The sequence below is a fragment of the Halichoeres trimaculatus genome, unplaced genomic scaffold, assembly GCF_033239565.1.
Source record: "Halichoeres trimaculatus isolate MK-OKI-2021-1 unplaced genomic scaffold, fHalTri1.1 fHalTri1_scaffold_20, whole genome shotgun sequence".
NCBI lineage: Eukaryota > Metazoa > Chordata > Actinopteri > Labriformes > Labridae > Halichoeres > Halichoeres trimaculatus.
This window is the reverse complement of record NW_027437198.1, coordinates 17,034,797-17,052,555: the sequence shown is the minus strand read 5'-3', so window position 1 is coordinate 17,052,555 and position 17,759 is coordinate 17,034,797. Positions and strand designations below refer to the sequence as shown.

At 39.6% G+C, this 17,759-nt stretch overlaps 3 protein-coding genes across 5 annotated transcripts; 2 read left to right on the top strand and 1 right to left on the bottom strand.

Annotated features, from left to right (window-relative positions):
- Positions 1 to 38: 38 nt before the first annotated feature.
- polr3k (polymerase (RNA) III (DNA directed) polypeptide K) lies at positions 39 to 1,634 on the top strand. The gene is made up of 3 exons (XM_074695930.1): positions 39 to 274; positions 358 to 445; positions 1,305 to 1,634. The coding sequence occupies exons 1-3, from the start codon at positions 164 to 166 to the stop codon at positions 1,430 to 1,432; spliced, it is 327 nt and encodes a 108-aa protein (XP_074552031.1). The 5' UTR covers positions 39 to 163; the 3' UTR covers positions 1,433 to 1,634.
- A 59-nt stretch (positions 1,635 to 1,693) lies between these two features.
- On the bottom strand, positions 1,694 to 7,963 carry cdip1 (cell death-inducing p53 target 1). Of its 2 annotated transcripts, XM_074695929.1 has the most exons (6): positions 7,829 to 7,963; positions 7,001 to 7,121; positions 5,472 to 5,621; positions 5,060 to 5,206; positions 4,490 to 4,766; positions 1,694 to 3,547 (listed from the first exon to the last, which is right to left on the bottom strand). In XM_074695929.1, the coding sequence occupies exons 3-6, from the start codon at positions 5,545 to 5,547 to the stop codon at positions 3,436 to 3,438; spliced, it is 612 nt and encodes a 203-aa protein (XP_074552030.1). In that variant the 5' UTR covers positions 5,548 to 5,621; positions 7,001 to 7,121; positions 7,829 to 7,963; the 3' UTR covers positions 1,694 to 3,435. The 2 variants fall into 2 exon arrangements, with proteins under 2 accessions (XP_074552030.1, XP_074552028.1); XM_074695927.1 differs by lacking the exon at positions 7,829 to 7,963 and having other exon boundaries at positions 7,001 to 7,260.
- A 159-nt stretch (positions 7,964 to 8,122) lies between these two features.
- mgrn1b (mahogunin, ring finger 1b) lies at positions 8,123 to 16,736 on the top strand. Of its 2 annotated transcripts, XM_074695925.1 has the most exons (17): positions 8,123 to 8,261; positions 8,979 to 9,097; positions 9,284 to 9,372; positions 9,463 to 9,609; positions 10,250 to 10,367; positions 10,641 to 10,707; positions 11,371 to 11,414; positions 11,493 to 11,544; positions 11,991 to 12,055; positions 12,157 to 12,316; positions 12,405 to 12,514; positions 13,042 to 13,256; positions 13,519 to 13,630; positions 13,783 to 13,828; positions 13,914 to 14,018; positions 14,281 to 14,326; positions 14,456 to 16,736. In XM_074695925.1, exons 1-16 carry the CDS (start codon positions 8,174 to 8,176, stop codon positions 14,319 to 14,321), a joined length of 1,578 nt encoding a protein of 525 aa, XP_074552026.1. In that variant the 5' UTR covers positions 8,123 to 8,173; the 3' UTR covers positions 14,322 to 14,326; positions 14,456 to 16,736. The 2 variants fall into 2 exon arrangements, with proteins under 2 accessions (XP_074552026.1, XP_074552025.1); XM_074695924.1 differs by lacking the exon at positions 14,281 to 14,326.
- Positions 16,737 to 17,759: the final 1,023 nt, after the last annotated feature.

The following is a 17,759-nucleotide window of genomic DNA, read 5'->3' as shown; positions in this document are numbered from 1 at the left end:
GGTAAGGGTTCAAAAATCACTGTTTGCTGTCGAGCGCTTTTTAGGGCTGCACCTCGTTTCTGTAGCTGTTTTCATCAGCTCCACACGTAGCCGTTAAGAAATACCTCTTCATACTGTGTTGTCATATTGTGTGACTAGATAAGCTTAATATTTATCTGTTGACATGCTTCTCTTTTGTCCAACCTGCGGGAATGTATTAATCGTCGAGGAAGGACAGAAGTGTATGAGATTCGCATGTAATACCTGTCCGTATGTCCACAACATCACGAGGAAGGTAAACTAAGTTGGGTTAGGGTTTAGATGGCATTGTTAATATAAATTTCCTTGGTGATTTTGACACGTCTCTCTATTCCACAGGTAAATAACAGAAAGTATCCTAAGTTAAAAGAGGTGGATGATGTTCTTGGTGGCGCTGCAGCATGGGAAAACGTGGATTCAACTCCAGGTACGTCACAGCTAGCTACACGATGACGTTTATGAAGCTGTCTAATGAAAAAGTCTTTATAAACACAAGAGTTATGAAATACCTTACCAGGTCAATTATAAAGATAAGACAATGAGTGCGTGGTGATTTATCACATGCTGGAAAAACTCATCATACCACCTTCATAACCCAGGCTATAGGGATTATTTTTAATTATTCAATTTAAAAATGTAATGAAGTGAAAGTTTTAATTCTAAAAAAGTTCTGTTTGAAACTCCTGATTCAGCATGTATGAGTATAATATCAAAAATGAAAAGTATTTACACCCTTTAGAATTAGCTGGGATTCTCCATAAATTGGTTATAGATTGTGTTAATACCCCAACAACAATTGTGTCTTCATTAAACTCACCTGCAAAAAGTCTCAATAAACTTTGGGTAATCAGAATGCATTTTATGACCAATTCATACAGAATCCAAGTGATTTTAAAGGGGTCACATATTTTTTCTTGCAACTGTATATTTCCATTGGTGCTGTCTTTATTTATGTATGTATTTATTTATTTATTGCACTAAATTTAACATGTTTGTGGAAACAAATGAATAGAATAATCTTAACCTAATATTTTGTAGTAAATGGGCTCACTTGAATTCACATGGTGAACCCTTTCATCTCACTGTGGTGCTGTCTAAATTCTCAGTTCATTAAGTGGTTGCTACACTCTGCAAAAACTGCTCTGATTTTGAAATACTTCACATGCTTGAAATTGTTTAAATGTTATTGGGGAGTGTGAGTTGATGCAAATTCTGGTCTTCTACGCATTTTCGTTTTGATTAGTAGCACTTATAGATTGAAACTTATCACTCATTTGTCTTCACAGAAACATGTCCCAAGTGTGAGCATCCTCGGGCATACTTCATGCAGATTCAGACAAGATCAGCTGATGAGCCGATGACAACTTTCTACAAATGCTGCAATGCTCAGTGTGGGCACCGATGGAGAGACTGAAACCTTTGGACTTTAAATGTATTTAATGCTTGGATTACAACCCACATACTTGGTCTCTGAGCTTGTATTTACTAATACACTAGCTTTTCTATAATTTTTGGATGTTTGTGCCGGCTCTGAAGATCTGCAGGAGGGCACATCCTAATTTTCTTCCAGTCTTCGCAGATGATTTCTACACACAGTCCATCTCCAACACAGAAATCATTTTCAAAACAATAAAATGAGTTTGGATGAAAGATCATGTTCTGATTTTTATTGATAAAATAGTAACTGTATACAACAGTCAAACAAATTTCTGACTTACATAGTTATACATATCACAGACATTTAGAGCAATGCATACCAGCATTATCCACAACAATGGCATACAGTACTTTGTATTAAAAGTTCAATGCAATCCTTCAACTGAAAATTAACTTTCTTGCACAGCTTAGCTAGCCTTAAGGAAAGTAAATTTAAACACAAAGTCAAGGACCTAGCCTGTGAGAATGATTTAATCTGTCGTTCAGTCCATGCAGACAAATTCTGCACTTGGTGAGGGGAGGTGAATGGCAGTTTAGGCATGCTGTGCTGGAACAATGGTTGATTCATTGTTAGTAATTTCAACAGAATCACTGTTATTTTGCAAGATGGATGGTGATACAATCATTTATCTGAAGCTTAATGCTAGCAGAGAGGTCTCTATTAAGTTCAAATACTTTTTTTTCTTTTATTTTTAGTAATCTAACATGCATCTGAGCAATGCAGGTACTCTTTACGGGCTGACGCCATGTTAGGAGGATTAAAGGCCAAACAGTGAGGTGTGATGATGGTGCCACTACTGTTAGAAATTTTTCAACATACTGTTGTGTCATCTTTTCGTTGTAAACCAGCAACAATACCAACAGTACCAACAATCAGCTGACAGCATTAGTTAGAGTAAATTAAAGTGGAGAACTGCATCAGGCTGACAGAGGGGGAGGAGTCCTCGGTAACGCTGCCAACACGCTCCACTTACTCAAACTCTGAAGAAGTGCTGATGACTGGATTCAATCAGCCAACATAAGTCAAACCCAAAATTAGAAGCTGCTTGTACCCATGAAAAGATGTATAATTTCCTCTCAGATCTAACATTTCTAAAGCACCAGTGACAGCTGAGGTTGATGGTTTTAAGAATGCATCGGGAGACTTTAACGCTAACTTAAAGTGCAAATCTTTGTTTTATTATTAAAATAAAAAAACATCACGGATAGAGGGCTTTGAATGTGTCAACGGCTTGACAGTTAATGCTTAACAGTGTGACTAACTGAAGCCCAGATAACTAAAACATGTTATAGAAGTTACATCAATCCTGGCCATCCCCAAACAAATGTACTTCATTGACCTGTAAATGGTTTGTTAGTGCGTTAACATTCATTAGGGACTGTGTTAAAGGAAAATACACAGGTGTGTTAGAAGAACAAAATAAGACAAAATATTCGCAGTTCTAAATATTATCTTGTCAAAACAGTGAATAAAATATATTAAATAAATAAGAACACAAAGCTAACTCAGTGTGTTTTAACTGAATATGCTTGCTTCATGGCAGGATTCACAGATGATTTTAATAAAGTGACCATTTTTCACAGCTTTCTCTAACTAAGGCTCCTTATCTATACAGAGATTGTTTTTCCTTTTTAATGTGTGACATTATAAGCCGTCTCTTACTGTTTCCAACAAAAGATCAGATACACCCTTGCCTGCTGCCTATCCATCTCAGTGGGTGATTTTGGTGCTCTACATACTCCAATCGGTGAGATTTGTACATTTCATTTCAAATGCATATTTATACATGAAAGAATTAAGATGAACCATATATACAGTAAATATTCCGTGAACTAATGAGAAAACTGCACTTACAATTTAAGAGGGCTACACAACACTTTGCAAAAATGGGAGGAGAAGCCTGTCACTACCAGCGGGAGGAGCTGTGAGTGAGTATGTGTGTGCATGTGCATGTCTCTGTAGCATACAGCTGTCGGTGGTTAGCATATACGTTTGTATGTGTAGATGTAGCCCTTACAGTAAGGGCAGGTGTGTGTCACATCCTTGAGGTCGTCGATCAGACAGGGAATCAAGCAGCAGCCGAGATCACACCTGAAAATGAGAAACACAGACATATTGATGCTGCACAAAAAAGGGGAATTTTTGTGTGAAGGTAGAAAAGCAGTTGTTGTTGCTGTGTTGACATTCACAGGGAAGAGCCTGTGCAAATACATTGATGAAAAGGAAGATAAAATCATTTGCTAGATTAAAAATCAAGAGTGAGATCTTTATTCTTTCTTCCACAGAATCTTTTACATTTGCATGCAGAACAGCGTTAACGGGTGCATGAGATTTGCATATAAACTGGCTGAATGTTGACATAAGGAAACAACCCTGTGTTTGGCAGACAGAGTTTTATATACAGCTTTTTAATATTTACTCAGTATTTACCATTGAGAGGGAGGAAATTAGGTAATGCCTTTATTTTTCGACCTTGTTCCAAATGTTGTTTCTTGACTGTTGCCACGGTTTAGTCAGCGTATAAGTCCCAATTCTACATAAGACATTACTGTCTTGGGTCTCTCAGAGGAAAAAGTTTTGAGCCGTCCTCTCAAGTATGTTTAACCACATCCACAATGTTGAGTTTCTGTGCAGCTTTGAAAACCTTTCTGGTGATCTGTTTTTGCCATGTGAGGTTTGCAATCCTGTAAGGTTTGGCAATGCAGAGATAGTCTTCTAGCAAGAAATTATTTTGCAATATGAATTGCATTTCACTTCCTCCTTACCTTTTTGCTTTTGGTGAAAAACTTAACCCTCCTGGAACATTTGGGCATCCTTGCAAGCAGCACACAATTTGATTCGCTAGATTTGAGCGCCATTTTCCAGGCCAGATACCTCACCCTACATTTTATATCAGTATATTAATTACTGGCAGTGGCATATAGGTCAAAGCCCACTCCATAGTTCGGTTTTTGGGGTATTTTGCTTTGTACTGAAATCTGTGAGTTGTCACATGACCTATTCTTCTTGGCCCCTATATCTACATTTACTCACCCCACAAAGAAGCAGAAGAGGCAGAAGAGTGTGTTCATGAGTCCGACATCGTGAGAGATGCGGGTGATGATAGCCTGCTGGCAGTGTGGACACACGGTCTGCACAGGCGAGGTCTGGAACATTTCCCCCTGCAGTACAGTCACAGTGGTGGCTGCTCCTGGTGGAGCCAGGACGGTTGCTGTGTGGCCCCCCATGTGGACAAAGTGACCAGGACCTGGACCCATCTGTCCTGGCATCGGGTGGGGGAAGTGACCGGGTGGGGGTGGATAATGGCCGCCTGAAAAGAATGAAATAACACTCAATCAACCATAAATGACTGTTGACACAGATAAGCTTTTACTGATGTGTGGAGCCATATAACCAAGCTTTGTATCATGGTAACAACATTTTTAGCCTGGATTGGGCCAGAAAGAGAAATGTCAGACATTTGTATGAAGTCCTCAAATAAAAGCAATCTCAGAGAGGGAATTTCTATCAGAAACCACAAAAACTTTATGAAACAGACTTATACTGTGGCTCTTTTGAAGACTTCATTTATTTTTACTGTTCTATATCTACATTGTGCAGCACCTGGTGGTGGTGGAGGCATTGGCATTGGCATCGGTCCTTCTCCTGGAACATGTGGGGGTAGGAAGCCTGGTCCTGGACCCTCATACGGGGGAGGACCATAGTCCGGAGGTAACGGCTGTCCTTGTATGGGAGCAGTTCTTACAGGACCTGTTACAAAAATCAAAGAAGATGGGTGTAAACCTGCTTAAGTCAAATTCTAAAAGTACAAATAAGTCTTAAAATATGCACAGTTTAATGAAAATACAGTATATTAAAACAGATGTGTCTCAAAAATGTGGGGTTCTATTCCTCAATTTTAAGAATCCCTGAGAAAACCTGATACTGTTAGAAATTATACACATAAAGAGGAAATTCCCATTAAATAAGACTTTAAGGGTCTCCAAAAGAAGAGGTGAAATTATTACAAACATACCTGGTTGTCCATTCTTCTCCTCGATGAGTGGGGCACTGGGACCTCCAGGGTACGGAGGAGGGGGATCACTTGACATACTGGCCTGATGTCTTTTGAGGGAATGGGGTTGGAAATGGAGCTCTGCTCAAAACACTCCTGAGGACTTAAATTCTGTAAGGGATAAAAACAGTCCTGTGTCTTATTACTCTGACAGACCCTCACTAGTCATAAAATGTTCCATCAACAGTCACAGAGGCTAATGAAGTACTTTGGATTTACTGCTGCTCTTACTGTGCACAAGTATTGAAAAAGGTCATGACAACCAGAGTGCACACAGAAAAGTAAAGAGCAACTTCCTGATGCACAACAGTGACATTAGCGGTTTGAAGGAAGAAAACCACAAATCAAGCAGTAAGGGCAGTAGTGAGAGCTCTGGTTCAGGGGTCACATTTCTGCAGGAAGCTGGATTTCTCTCTAAATAATGCATGCTGAGACTCAAAGCACTGATCAGAAAACCTCTCAGCGTATCAACACTGACATTTGAGAATATAACATGTTTAGGTAAAGCCTGCACAATAACTCATGACTGTAGAAAGCAGCACAGGGAGTGAAAAGGGAAATCACGAGGAATTGCTACTGACAGAATTTTCTATCTAACTTGATGTTTTCACATGACAAAACCATGTATCTTCTGGAGTGCTAAATATACCCAAATTAGAAGTAAGAACGTGTTAAATTTACTTAAGGAGGCAACTAAGCATTGGGGAATTGAAAACTTACAATCGATGAAGCTGACTCGAATCCAGCTGCAATTTCTCTATAAAATACAAGTCTTCCCTCAGTAGCTGATCGGATGCGCAGAACTGGCCTCTGATATTCTCACTGAATTAAAACGCAATCAGAAAGAACTAAACCACTAATGATGGCACATTTTGAGATGTAACGCAGGAAATGAGCCAAATCTACTGAGACATTTCTCCCACACAAAAGCTAACGCTCCCTGGCTAACCAACTAGCTAGCTGTTGTGTTTTTTAATCCTTTGCCTGATAATCCAGCTCAAAGCCACTTGCACAACTAACCATGAATAACTTGGTTGCGTAATCATTTCTCGCGCAAAACGTGCCACTGATGTTAACTCAATTTGGGACGCGTGTCCATCACAAGTGTATTTTTATTAGTGAACCGTTAGTTGACGTTCGCTAACGCATAAGAGGATATGGCGTTTCGACAGAACGAGGAAAACGTATGTTACATTGGCTGGAACAAATAACAAAAACACTTTAAAGTGATGTTTTGTTTGTGCTCAGCTGGTGAGGTAACTTGGCAGACAATGATAGGTTTGTTCTGCTAACGTCAAAGCATAGCGTGTTTGCTAGCTGTCATAAGCTATCCACAGCGTCGCCATTCAAGGGGCAGAAACATTAAACTCAAGATAATGCTCCAAATATAAACAAATATGCACTTGAATATATGTTTAAAGCATTTTCAGACACTGTTACAGGTTACGACAAAAATAATGCAGCTGTCACAGAGCTGAATGCCAATTTACCTTGTTTTAGGAGGAACGCAGCTTGTCCGTGGTGTGACTGAAGTTATTTGACGTTAGCAGCTCCGACCCTCTGATAGCAGTCAACGTCCGCTCGGACAAAATTCCAGCCAACGTCGCTCGTCTTGATTTACAAAGTCATAAGATATATCAAAGGCGTGAATAAGAAATAAATGGGACATGTGATATGTAAATAGAGAAATGATTTTATGAATACAAGAAAAGAATTCAAGGAAAGAACACATAGCAAGAGAGAGAGAACGTGTTTGTGTTGAGCTGGTCTGCAGAAATGTGTCACATTATCAGCGCTCAGAGCATGATTTTTTTCTGTGTTTTTTTTAAGGTGCAAAACGAATTGAACAGTCAAGTCCTGACATGGAGATATATTTTTATCTTAAAAAATCAAATAGTTATAGCTATTGATTTGAAAGTATACACCGGAAGTGCTATTCAATGCGAACTGATTGATGCTTGTTTTCTTAAATATTCAATTACCTTATTGCATCCATCAAAACACTAACATATAACGCAATAACTATAAACACTTGTTAGAAAAAAATCTTCAGTGGACAAGTTTTCGCCTTGTTTACCGATGTTAAGATTAAACTACAATCTACCAGAACATTCTTTCACACTTCAATAAGTATATACTGCTCCCTGGTGTTTACAACATAGAACTGCAGTAAAAACCAAATTCGTGATCATCAAATTGTTGAAGACAGGGTGTAAATATTTACGCCTATTTTTATGTATATTTATGTGCATAAATACAAATAATATATTCAGGTTTCTTTTTTCATTTACTGTGCATACATTGTTTAAGTGCCCTACCTTTTTCCCTGGTCTTCTCCTGCACGGCGTTCTCTTCCTAACGATGGAACGCCCCCTTCCCGTGGGCAGCCAATCAAATCAAGTCTACCCTACGTCAACAGTGCTCGGGCACAACAACAGCTCCGTCTCGATTTGTTTCCTGTTAGCATTAGCTTGCGAAACGTAGCTATAGATTATATGCCTTTTGCAATGTTTATCTGACGTTCGGGTTTAGTTTTGGGTTCTATTACCTGTGTCCTGGCGTTAGAATACACAAAAGGCAGTGATAACAGGAACTGCCAACGCGCTGTTGGTCGCTAGGCTGCTAGCTAACTGTAGCTAACATCGGCGATCAAGCAGAGAAAGATGGGGTCCATCCTGAGCCGCAGAATCGCTGGTGTGGAGGATATCGATATCCAGGCCAACTCGGCCTATCGTTTTCCACCGAAATCTGGTATACAGTCTGCACTGTCTCTTGGTTTGGTAAAGCTTAATGATAAGTATATGTGAGCTCGAGTAAAGGAAAACGTTGAGACATCAAATGGACGCTAGCTTGTTCGGTTCATAGCGTCATTTTGCTGGATAAGCAGCTGGCTAACTTCATTTATTGGAAATGTAGATTGATTGGAAACGTGATACTATTTGCATATGTGAATGTGTTTGTGTCCTGCTAATACGTCAACGTAGTACTCTCAAGAAGAACGAGATTAGTTGTTTCTGGAGTTATTTCAGCTCTGTAATCCTTTTGCATGGTTTTGAAAGTGTCGAAAATTGCTATAGAATGTAGAGACATCTATCAATTGTTTCATTCATGTAAAACCGATGAGTACACTCCAATGTCAAGACTTTAGACCTACTATATGGCATATGTGGGTAATTTAATCCAGTACCCCGCCACTTGGCTATATATGGATACATATGATCAAAATATAAACTCCATCAATAAACGGTGTGTCAGGTTGATCTGTTTTTTTTTTGTTTTGTTTTTTGTTTTTAGGTTAGCAGCTCTTGTCGTTTTGATTTCGAGTCCTGAGTTTGTATCAGCAGCACTCAAACCTGTGCAATGAATCATTTTTTTAATAGTTGAACTGAGTATCAGGTTTATTTAGGTCAGTATCTTGTCACTCTATTGGTGATTTATGTTCCAATTTTCTCCCCTTGTCATCTCCAGGCAATTATTTTGCAAGCCACTTTTTCATGGGAGGGGAGAAATTTGACACACCACATCCTGAGGGATACCTCTTTGGAGAAAATATGGACCTGAATTTTCTTGGAAACAGGCCTGTGCAGGTGAGAATCTGTTTTTTTGTTTGTTTGTTTGTTTGTTTTTTGTTTGTTTGTTTTTTTATTGCTGTTTTTTAGAGATTTCCAAACTAGTTTATTTCCCCCAGCCAATGAAATGTTTGTTAGGTTTTTCTTTCTTATTATTGTTTTGATTGTGTAGTCTTGACTGAATAATTTTCATTATTTCACTAGTTTCCATATGTGACACCTGCACCCCATGAACCAGTGAAAACCCTGAGGAGTCTAGTCAACATCAGGAAGGACTCCCTGCGCTTGGTCAGGTAAAAAAGAAGCAAGGTGATACCATACATGGATCCCAGTTCTGTAAGAATAACATCAAAGTGTGACCAATCTCTTCATCTTGACTCCAGGTACAAAGATGACTCTGACACAGTTGCTGAAGATGGAGGGAAGCCAAAGGTTCAGTACAGTGTGGAATTCACCTTTGATGCTGATGCACGGGTGGCCATCACCCTCTACTGCCAGGCGTTTGAGGAGTTCTCCAATGGGATGGCAGTGTAAGGGCTTGATCTGAATACTCATGAAGTTGTCTTAAAGGGGGTGTATTTTGTGTTTTTCAGGTTGATATTGTCCCTTTGATACTGCTCATCATTCAGCAAGTTTCATGAATATCTCCCACCATTTCTAGATCAGACTGTTCTTAGCAGTTTACAGACACATTCAGGGAATGTTACAACATTTGAGTTTGTAGCTGTTTGAGAGTGGGCAGTCAGTGTTGTGACTTCATATCCGTGATTAAAATTTGGGGTGTTTTGAATTTTCTACTTTTTGGAACAGCTTTATATAACTGACACACAGCATGCGTTTTGGTGAGAACATTGTGCCATGCTGAGACATTTAAACTCTGTTTTTTTGGAGCACAAAGGCCAGGATAGATATTCTGGGTCCTTAGCAACTGCCTGTCACCATGGATACAGCAGATATGACTTGGAGGAAGATGAAAGCAACCGTTGTAACAGAAGTTGTTTTGTTATAATGAGACTGAGATGAGTCATTTTTCAGGATTAAGAAGATCAGACATTGGAACTGTGTGTGTACAGTTCTTGATTAATGACAGCTGCATAAAGACTGAATAGATTGATGGTTACATGTTTATTTTGCTTCATCTGTAGCATGCTGTGTGATGTTATTGTGCAGGTACAGCCCAAAGAATCCATCACTGGCCTCTGAAACTGTACATTACAAGCGAGGAGTGAGCCAGCAGTTCTCCATGCCATCTTTCAAAATTGACTTCAGCGAGTGGAAAGAGGAAGATGTGAGTATCTGCTGCAGCTTTTAATTGCTTTAAAGCTCCCGTGAGTAACTTCAGCTGGAATCAAACTCGTGCAAAAAGTGGCACCTCCTATCTATGAGTTGATTTTGTCCTGCACTTGTAGGATAGTCACTTCATCCAGAGTCTCGGACATTAAACTAACAAAAAGAGAATAGATTATCTTGATGCTGATGTTCTAGAGTCTTTTTTGGTCATAGAGAGGCATCATTTTTAAATATAGTCTGTAATAACTCGTACATATTTTCCCCCTTGTAGCTGAACTTTGACCTGGACCGAGGAGTGTTTCCCATGGTGATCCAGGCTGTGGTTGATGAAGGAGACGGTGGGTTCACAGAGCTAATTAACATCTAGATAGTTCCTAGAAGTGCTGCACTACTTGTTGAAATTGGACAATATTACAGTTTGCATTTAAGACATAAATGTAGTAGAAATTGATTCTACTTGCTTGATTATCAGGAAATAAGCCAAGTTTATTTCTAGTATATCCTTAATAAAAGCATATAAATGTTAAGTAAATTCATTTCAAATCATGAAACTAAAAAGAATTAAACTTGGGACCATAAATACAAACATGGTAAACTACTTAAAGATGCTATGAGGAGGATCTGTTTTAATTGGACTGCCTTGCCACCTTCTGGCCCAGAGTCTCACACACACTGTCGATGTGACTTTTAACCAGGTGTGTGCTTGTTTTGGAACAAATTTTCTTTGTTCAAGACAACTTTTTACCAGATACACCGTGATCAGGTAAGGTATTTGTCAGTACAGTTTTGTGGCACTATTGTTTGAAACATGAAAACAAGCAAACGTAAGTTTGTACCGTACATTGGTTGGCTATAGCCCTACTAGCAGCTCAGTGCTACAACTAAGTACTACAGTACTACAACAAGCAAACTGTCAGTCACAAAAATGTTTGTTCAGCTCTCACACATCTTTCTCTTGTAGCGTAATGCATTTCATTTTTACTGGGTTTTTTTTTTTCCAGATTGCTTGGGACATGCTCATGTGCTCCTGGCTGCCTTTGAAAAAGTATGTATGCATAAACCTATTATACAATGTGTGCAAGGGACAAAAGCTAAAACAAGTTTTGTCTTCTTCTGTCTGCAGCACGTTGATGGAAGTTTCTCTGTCAAGCCTCTGAAGCAGAAACAAATTGTAGGTTCATAAAAGATACTTTTCTAACTTGATGTGGTTAAAGCTGAATATATTGTGGATGTTCTGTTTTTTGTGGTTTGTTTTGTTTTTAAATAAATGTGTTAAGCCTTAATCTAAGTCTGTATATAGCAAAGCATGCTCTGTTCGTGCTTCAGCATGTGGTTAATCAAGTGCTGAATGTTTTACGCAGGGCTTCAGTGACCCTAACTCAACTGCAGTGTTAAAAAAAATCTGTGCCAAGACCCCTGGGAGTCAGAGTAATGTAGATCTTTGAGTGCAGATTAAAAAGAGCTTGAAGAAGTCTCATACACTGCGATTTGTCTAGGGAAATAAACCAAGTCAGGACTTGTGATTTAATTTGAAGACAACATACACATTTACTTGTATATATGATTTCCAGGTTTGTGAAACGTAATCATGACATTTCTTTTCCTGTATCTTTTTAGGTAGACCGTGTGAGCTACCTTTTACAAGAAATCTATGGGATTGAGAACAAAAACAACCAAGAAACCAAGGTTCGGATTGGTTACAACAATACCTATAACACAGGTCACAACGCAGCAAAAGTGCATCACAGTTTGATTTTGTGTGTGTCACTTTTGTCTTTAACTTCCAGCCATCAGATGATGAGAACAGCGACAACAGCAACGAGTGTGTTGTGTGTCTGTCCGATCTCCGGGACACACTCATCTTGCCCTGCAGACATCTGTGTCTGTGCAACTCCTGCGCAGACACTCTGCGTTACCAGGCAAACAACTGCCCCATCTGCAGGCTGCGTAAGACATCTTTTCCTATTATTACACCGAATTGCATATATATGTTTTTTTTAAAGTGGATATTTTAATCTTATGTTTCTCTTCTCAGCTTTCAGAGCCCTGCTGCAGATCAGAGCTGTAAGGAAAAAGCCCGGCACTCTCTCCCCTGTGTCCTTCAGCCCTGTCCTGGCTCAAACTATGGACCATGACGAGCACTCTGTGAGTCTCATGCACATCTGTGTGTAATCAGTTAAAGTTTGCTGAAGTTGGCAAAGATGTGCAGAGACATCAAAAGAAATTCTGAAACAAATGAGAGCTGCAGACATGTAACATTGTTACATGTTGTTCACTCTTGTATCAACACTGCTCAAGAAGGAAGGTCATTTAGCAGAACAAAAGGGAGGATCTGCTGTAGATTTCTCCTCACACACAAGTTAGAAACAAGTTCTTCTGATGTGGACACTTCTGGCTGCAGCTGCTTCAGGGTTTAAATCTTGCAGCTCACATCCAGATGAAAGAAAGTCTGCTACAGATGTGTAAATTTTTGCCAGAAAAGCACATGAAATATTGCATCAGTCACTGAAAGCTAACTGTTTGCACTGCAAAGCAAAGCATAAATAGGATAAATGCTAAATTGAAGTTTTGTATAGCATGTGATGTTGGCAGTGGAGTTATTTTCCTTTTTGCAGCATTCATTATTTGCAGACAGTTTTTAATCACTATTCCTTGACTCTGTGTCCCTGCAGGGCACAGACTCAGTCCCACCTGGCTTTGAACCCATCTCGCTGCTGGAGGCTCTGAACGGCCTGCGGTCAGTGTCTCCTGCAATCCCCTCTGCACCCCTCTACGATGACATCAACTTCTCAGGAGGTCTGGGAGGTGAAAGCAGACAGCTGAGTTCCCCTGAGCATCTAAGCGACGGAAGTCTGCAGAAAGGCAAAGTCAGCAAGTCACCTGACAGGTAATCAGTTGTACTGAGTGTGTTTGGACGCACAGAGGGATCATTACTGTAAATAATCAGGTTAGGAAAAGGAAGAGGAGGATGTTCTTGTGTGCAACTCGAGTCACTTCCTCTGCAAGTTAGTTGGCTTTGTCTCTGCAGATTTTTCCCAACAATGACTCTTTAAACATGCTGGGTCTGAATATCCCCTATCGATGACTTTTAATTTCAATAATTCAACAATCAATCTTTATTAATCTCCTTTTTTGTTTTATAACTTAAGCACCCTGAGGTCTCCATCCTCGCCCATCCAAGAAGAAGATGAGGAGAAATTGTCTGAGATGTCTGATGCCCAGCCACACACTCTGCTGTCAAGCAGCCCTGCCCCCACAGATGTAAGCTTCTACACTACGACCATTTTAAAGAGGGGGAACTGGGCTTTTTTAGGCTTTATACTGTCCCTCTAGTTCCCACATTGTAGCTTTACATGAAGCTCAGAAAAAAAACATACTGGTATTTTGGAAAACCCTCTGTCTCTTCTTCTCAGGCCACGGCTACAGAGGACGCAGCTGAGTCCCTCTCTCCAGATGACGGTGAGTCTTCCAGTAAGTAGACGAAAATTATCACGCTCATTTTGATTGTTAGCTTCACTGACAATTGCTGTCCTATGGGTTCCAGAGGACAGGACCCCTTCGAGAGGGGACATCCTTCAGGACTGCAGCAGCGAACACAGCAGCTTGACCAAAACAGAGAGTGACCCAGCGGGCGACTTATCTCTGCCAGGTGAGAAATCCCCCCATGAAACGAAGATGATGAGGAAACTCTTCCAGCCAATCAGCTTGATGGATGAAAGCCATGCCACTTCTCTCCTTGTCTATTTTCGTCTTTCTTCTTGTTGAGCTGTTTTCTTTTTCACTCATTCCTCCTTAAATTCCAGACTCGGTCCATAATCGACTGTGCTTTGCATTTAACTTCTCTGTGTCCTAACACTCTTCTCCTGTTTCCTGCCATCCTGTTCCCCTTCAAACTTCCTCTCTTTGGGCAGCTTTAGGTCCTGATTCCTGCTCTATTGGTTTGGAGGAATAATTGTGGTATGTAGGCTTTCCTTTCTGCACTGCTTCTCTGTGTATGAGTGTATCTCAACTTTGTATCAAAGATGCAGCTAGGAAGAAAGAATTTTTTTTGTATATCAGATTATGTCTCCTCTTCTTCATCTCTAGGGTCATCTGCATCTACAGAAAGCCTGAAAAGTCAGAGCACAAACTGCTCCAGCCAGCCTCTCCTGTGTCCTGCGAGCACCCTTCACCTGGAGGATGAGCACCTCAACACCTCAACTGACTCTTGATTCAGCATTTTCTTCTTCATGCATCAGAACAGATTTATGCTTTATAAAGATCATTCAGCCCCTTTATCCCGTCTCCCTATCGAGTGTGTGATCAGAGCTGACAAAGGCCGTGAAAGGAAGCTCAGCTGGACGAGAGAGAAATTTGACTCCTTGTGACTAATGTTGTAAGAAACATTGTTTCCCCAGCTCTAAAACATTTCATTAACTGCCGGGCCGTGGCAAGTTGTGTGTAAGTCGTGTAGTGATGTGGATTCCAGAGATATTTCACTACCAGATATGGTGGTGCTGTTAAGCACACTTATAGAGCAATTAACTCTGTATCAGTTGACGCTAAATTCAGAAGAAGTTTGTTGTTTAAATATTTGTGACTTACATGAATAACTTTATAACTTGTTTTTCCAGCGAGTTGATTTGGGCTATGAGCAGAAACCTGCAAACATAATTTACATGTCTGTTTGTCCATTTGAGGTGATTTTGCACTCCAACAAGATCGTTTCTTATAATCCATTCCTTAAAACAAGAGTTTATAAAGACATTAAGTCGTATGCAGTCTCAAGCATCTGTACATGTTCGTTTTTCATTTCAAATGACGTGATATCAATGTTTAACTACTATAATCCTGTGAAGTTACCTCCAAATATTATATTACTTATAAAAAACTGATAATGAAGTAATAGTTAGATTCAAGTACATTGCACATTATTTAAGACTCAGATCTATACAGATTACATCCCTAACAGCTGAACTCAAAGATAGCTAAAACCTGCAACAAGCATAAACGCTCCAGCTACATGCCGAGCTAACACAGTATGGCACAGTCTGCTTGCCGTAGATGTGGCAGATCTCTGTACAGTCTCCTCGTGGCATCGCCGGTGTCTGCTTCTGTGACGTAGCTGCAAAGAAAAGCAGGTCAGGTGCTTGTGTTTCTTACCTTGGTCCTGTATGTGTAGCGCCATGCATATAGATCTCTGTGCCTTGACTTGATATGGCTGCCTGCTTGTTGCATTTGACATCAGTGTTTGTGTAAATGCTACAGTACACAACCGTTTCCAGCTGTGGACAGGATTTTTTATGCTGATGTACAGAGCCTTTTTTTCTATCACAAACCTCATGCTACAGAAGAAAAGTGTATCTTCTTATTGTTATCGCAATATTAAATTGAACTGTTCATTTATTCTGTTATGACATTTACCAGATATGCATTTAACCTTAATGTTTGAGTTGTTTGATTGGGAGAAATACATCCGATGCACTACATGCAAACTTTGCATTTCAAAAATTGGGCTGGCATTTGCATGTGAATTTTGAGAGATTTGAGCGTCTCGCTGCTTTTTAGTGATTACTTTGTCTGCCCCCTTCCTCTTCTGTGCCATTTCAACTTGATACTGTGCCTTCCTGTTCCTGTTCTGACCATGATTGACCTGGTATCCAGGATCACTCCACAGTAGGTGGTTTGTGGCTCTATCTAAAATCAGTACCTGTCTCTCCTCGTGTGTATAGCAGCATGTGTATAACAATAAAGAACAAATTTAGTACTTCAACTAGCTGTTTCTCTCTTTTCTATCATGGTTTTATTTTCCATGTCAGTAACTGTTGATATCTACTCTATCTACAGAAGTTGTATTTTCTTGCACCAAATGCGTTGAAATGCTAAAGCCGAAGGAAAATGAGGAATAAAATGCTCAAAGCTGAGAAACAGAGTTGAAAATGTGGTATGGAAAAAAAAAAAAAGAATCAGGAAATAGTAAAAAACAGTACAAATAGAGGTTAAAGAAGTAGAAAAAGAAGTATTATAAGTAGTAATATTTTTGAAAGAAGTTGTATAAATTGTGGAGCGAGCACAGTAAGTTTGAGAAGAAGTTGTGGTATTAGTAACAGAAGTACTGATGGTAAAAATGATTAGCTAGAAAAACAAATGTACCGTGAGACTCAGTTAAACAGTGATGTGTTTTACATGTCTGTAGAGCCAGAATTGTGGGCAGGACGGCAAGCTAAAAAAATGTGGTTAGGAATGGAACTAAGCTGAAGATTTAGGGGAAAAAAATCATAGCAGACTGCAGGAAAAAGAGGCTGAGATTTTTGAAAAAGTTTGTGTTGCTCAAACAGTGAAATCTCAAAAACTGTAAACGATAAATAAAAGTTACATTATACATTAATGGCTGAAAGATTTGTTTTATGTTATTTTATGTATCTATTTAACCTTTATTTGACCAGGAAAAAGACTCTTTAAGATTAAAACGTCTTTTCCAAGAGCGTCCTGACTGAGACAGCAGCAGCACAGTTACAATTTTACCACAGAGACACTTACACCCAACTTTAAACACCCAACACAACACGTAAATATGAGACATATCAGGATTCTGAAACTTCATACATCAGACTGTCATCTGCAGACAGATGAATCTGCCACCATCTCATTAAGGATCTGTTTAAAAGCATCCAAAGAGTACAGTTCGCAAAGTTTCAAGCCTTACTGTAGATCATTTCAGCTAGGGGGAGCAGCAAACTTGAAAGATTTTGTCCAAGTTCAGTCCTAACTCTGGGAACACAGTTTACCACAGATGGACTCCAGTTAAGCTGTTGTAACATTTGAAGGATGATCATCGGAGAATGAGGTGCAGTGTGAGCATACCTACAAGATTTCCAGTACAGGTGAATGAGGTTTCTTCTTTGAGCAAATCACCTATCAAAGCTTTCCCATATAAAAAACACACACACATGGACCATAAACCAGTGTAAAACAACAAAGTCAGGCTCTCAGTTAATCTTCCACTAATTAATAAAGTAAGTCAGGTGACAGCAGGCTGAAGGAGAAAACACAACCTGCACTGTCAACAAGGGTCATCAGAGATGACTCAGAGCAAAGTGGATGAATGCTGCACACACACACACACACACACACACACACACACACACACACACACACACACATTCACATGCCCATTTTCAATCTGTTTTAAGCAGGTAGAAAGAAATAGTCACAAGATTTCCGGTTGAATGCTGAAATCTGTGGCTGCACCAGATGAGCACTTGGAATAATTGGTTGCTTACACAGCCACTTCACCTGCTATTAAGAGTTTTTTGTTTTTTTTTCTTTTTTGGCCACCATTCGTCAGATCTTCTTTCAAAAAACAATTAAAAGGACTAACATTGTAGCTTCATTTGAAACTGTGGAGAAT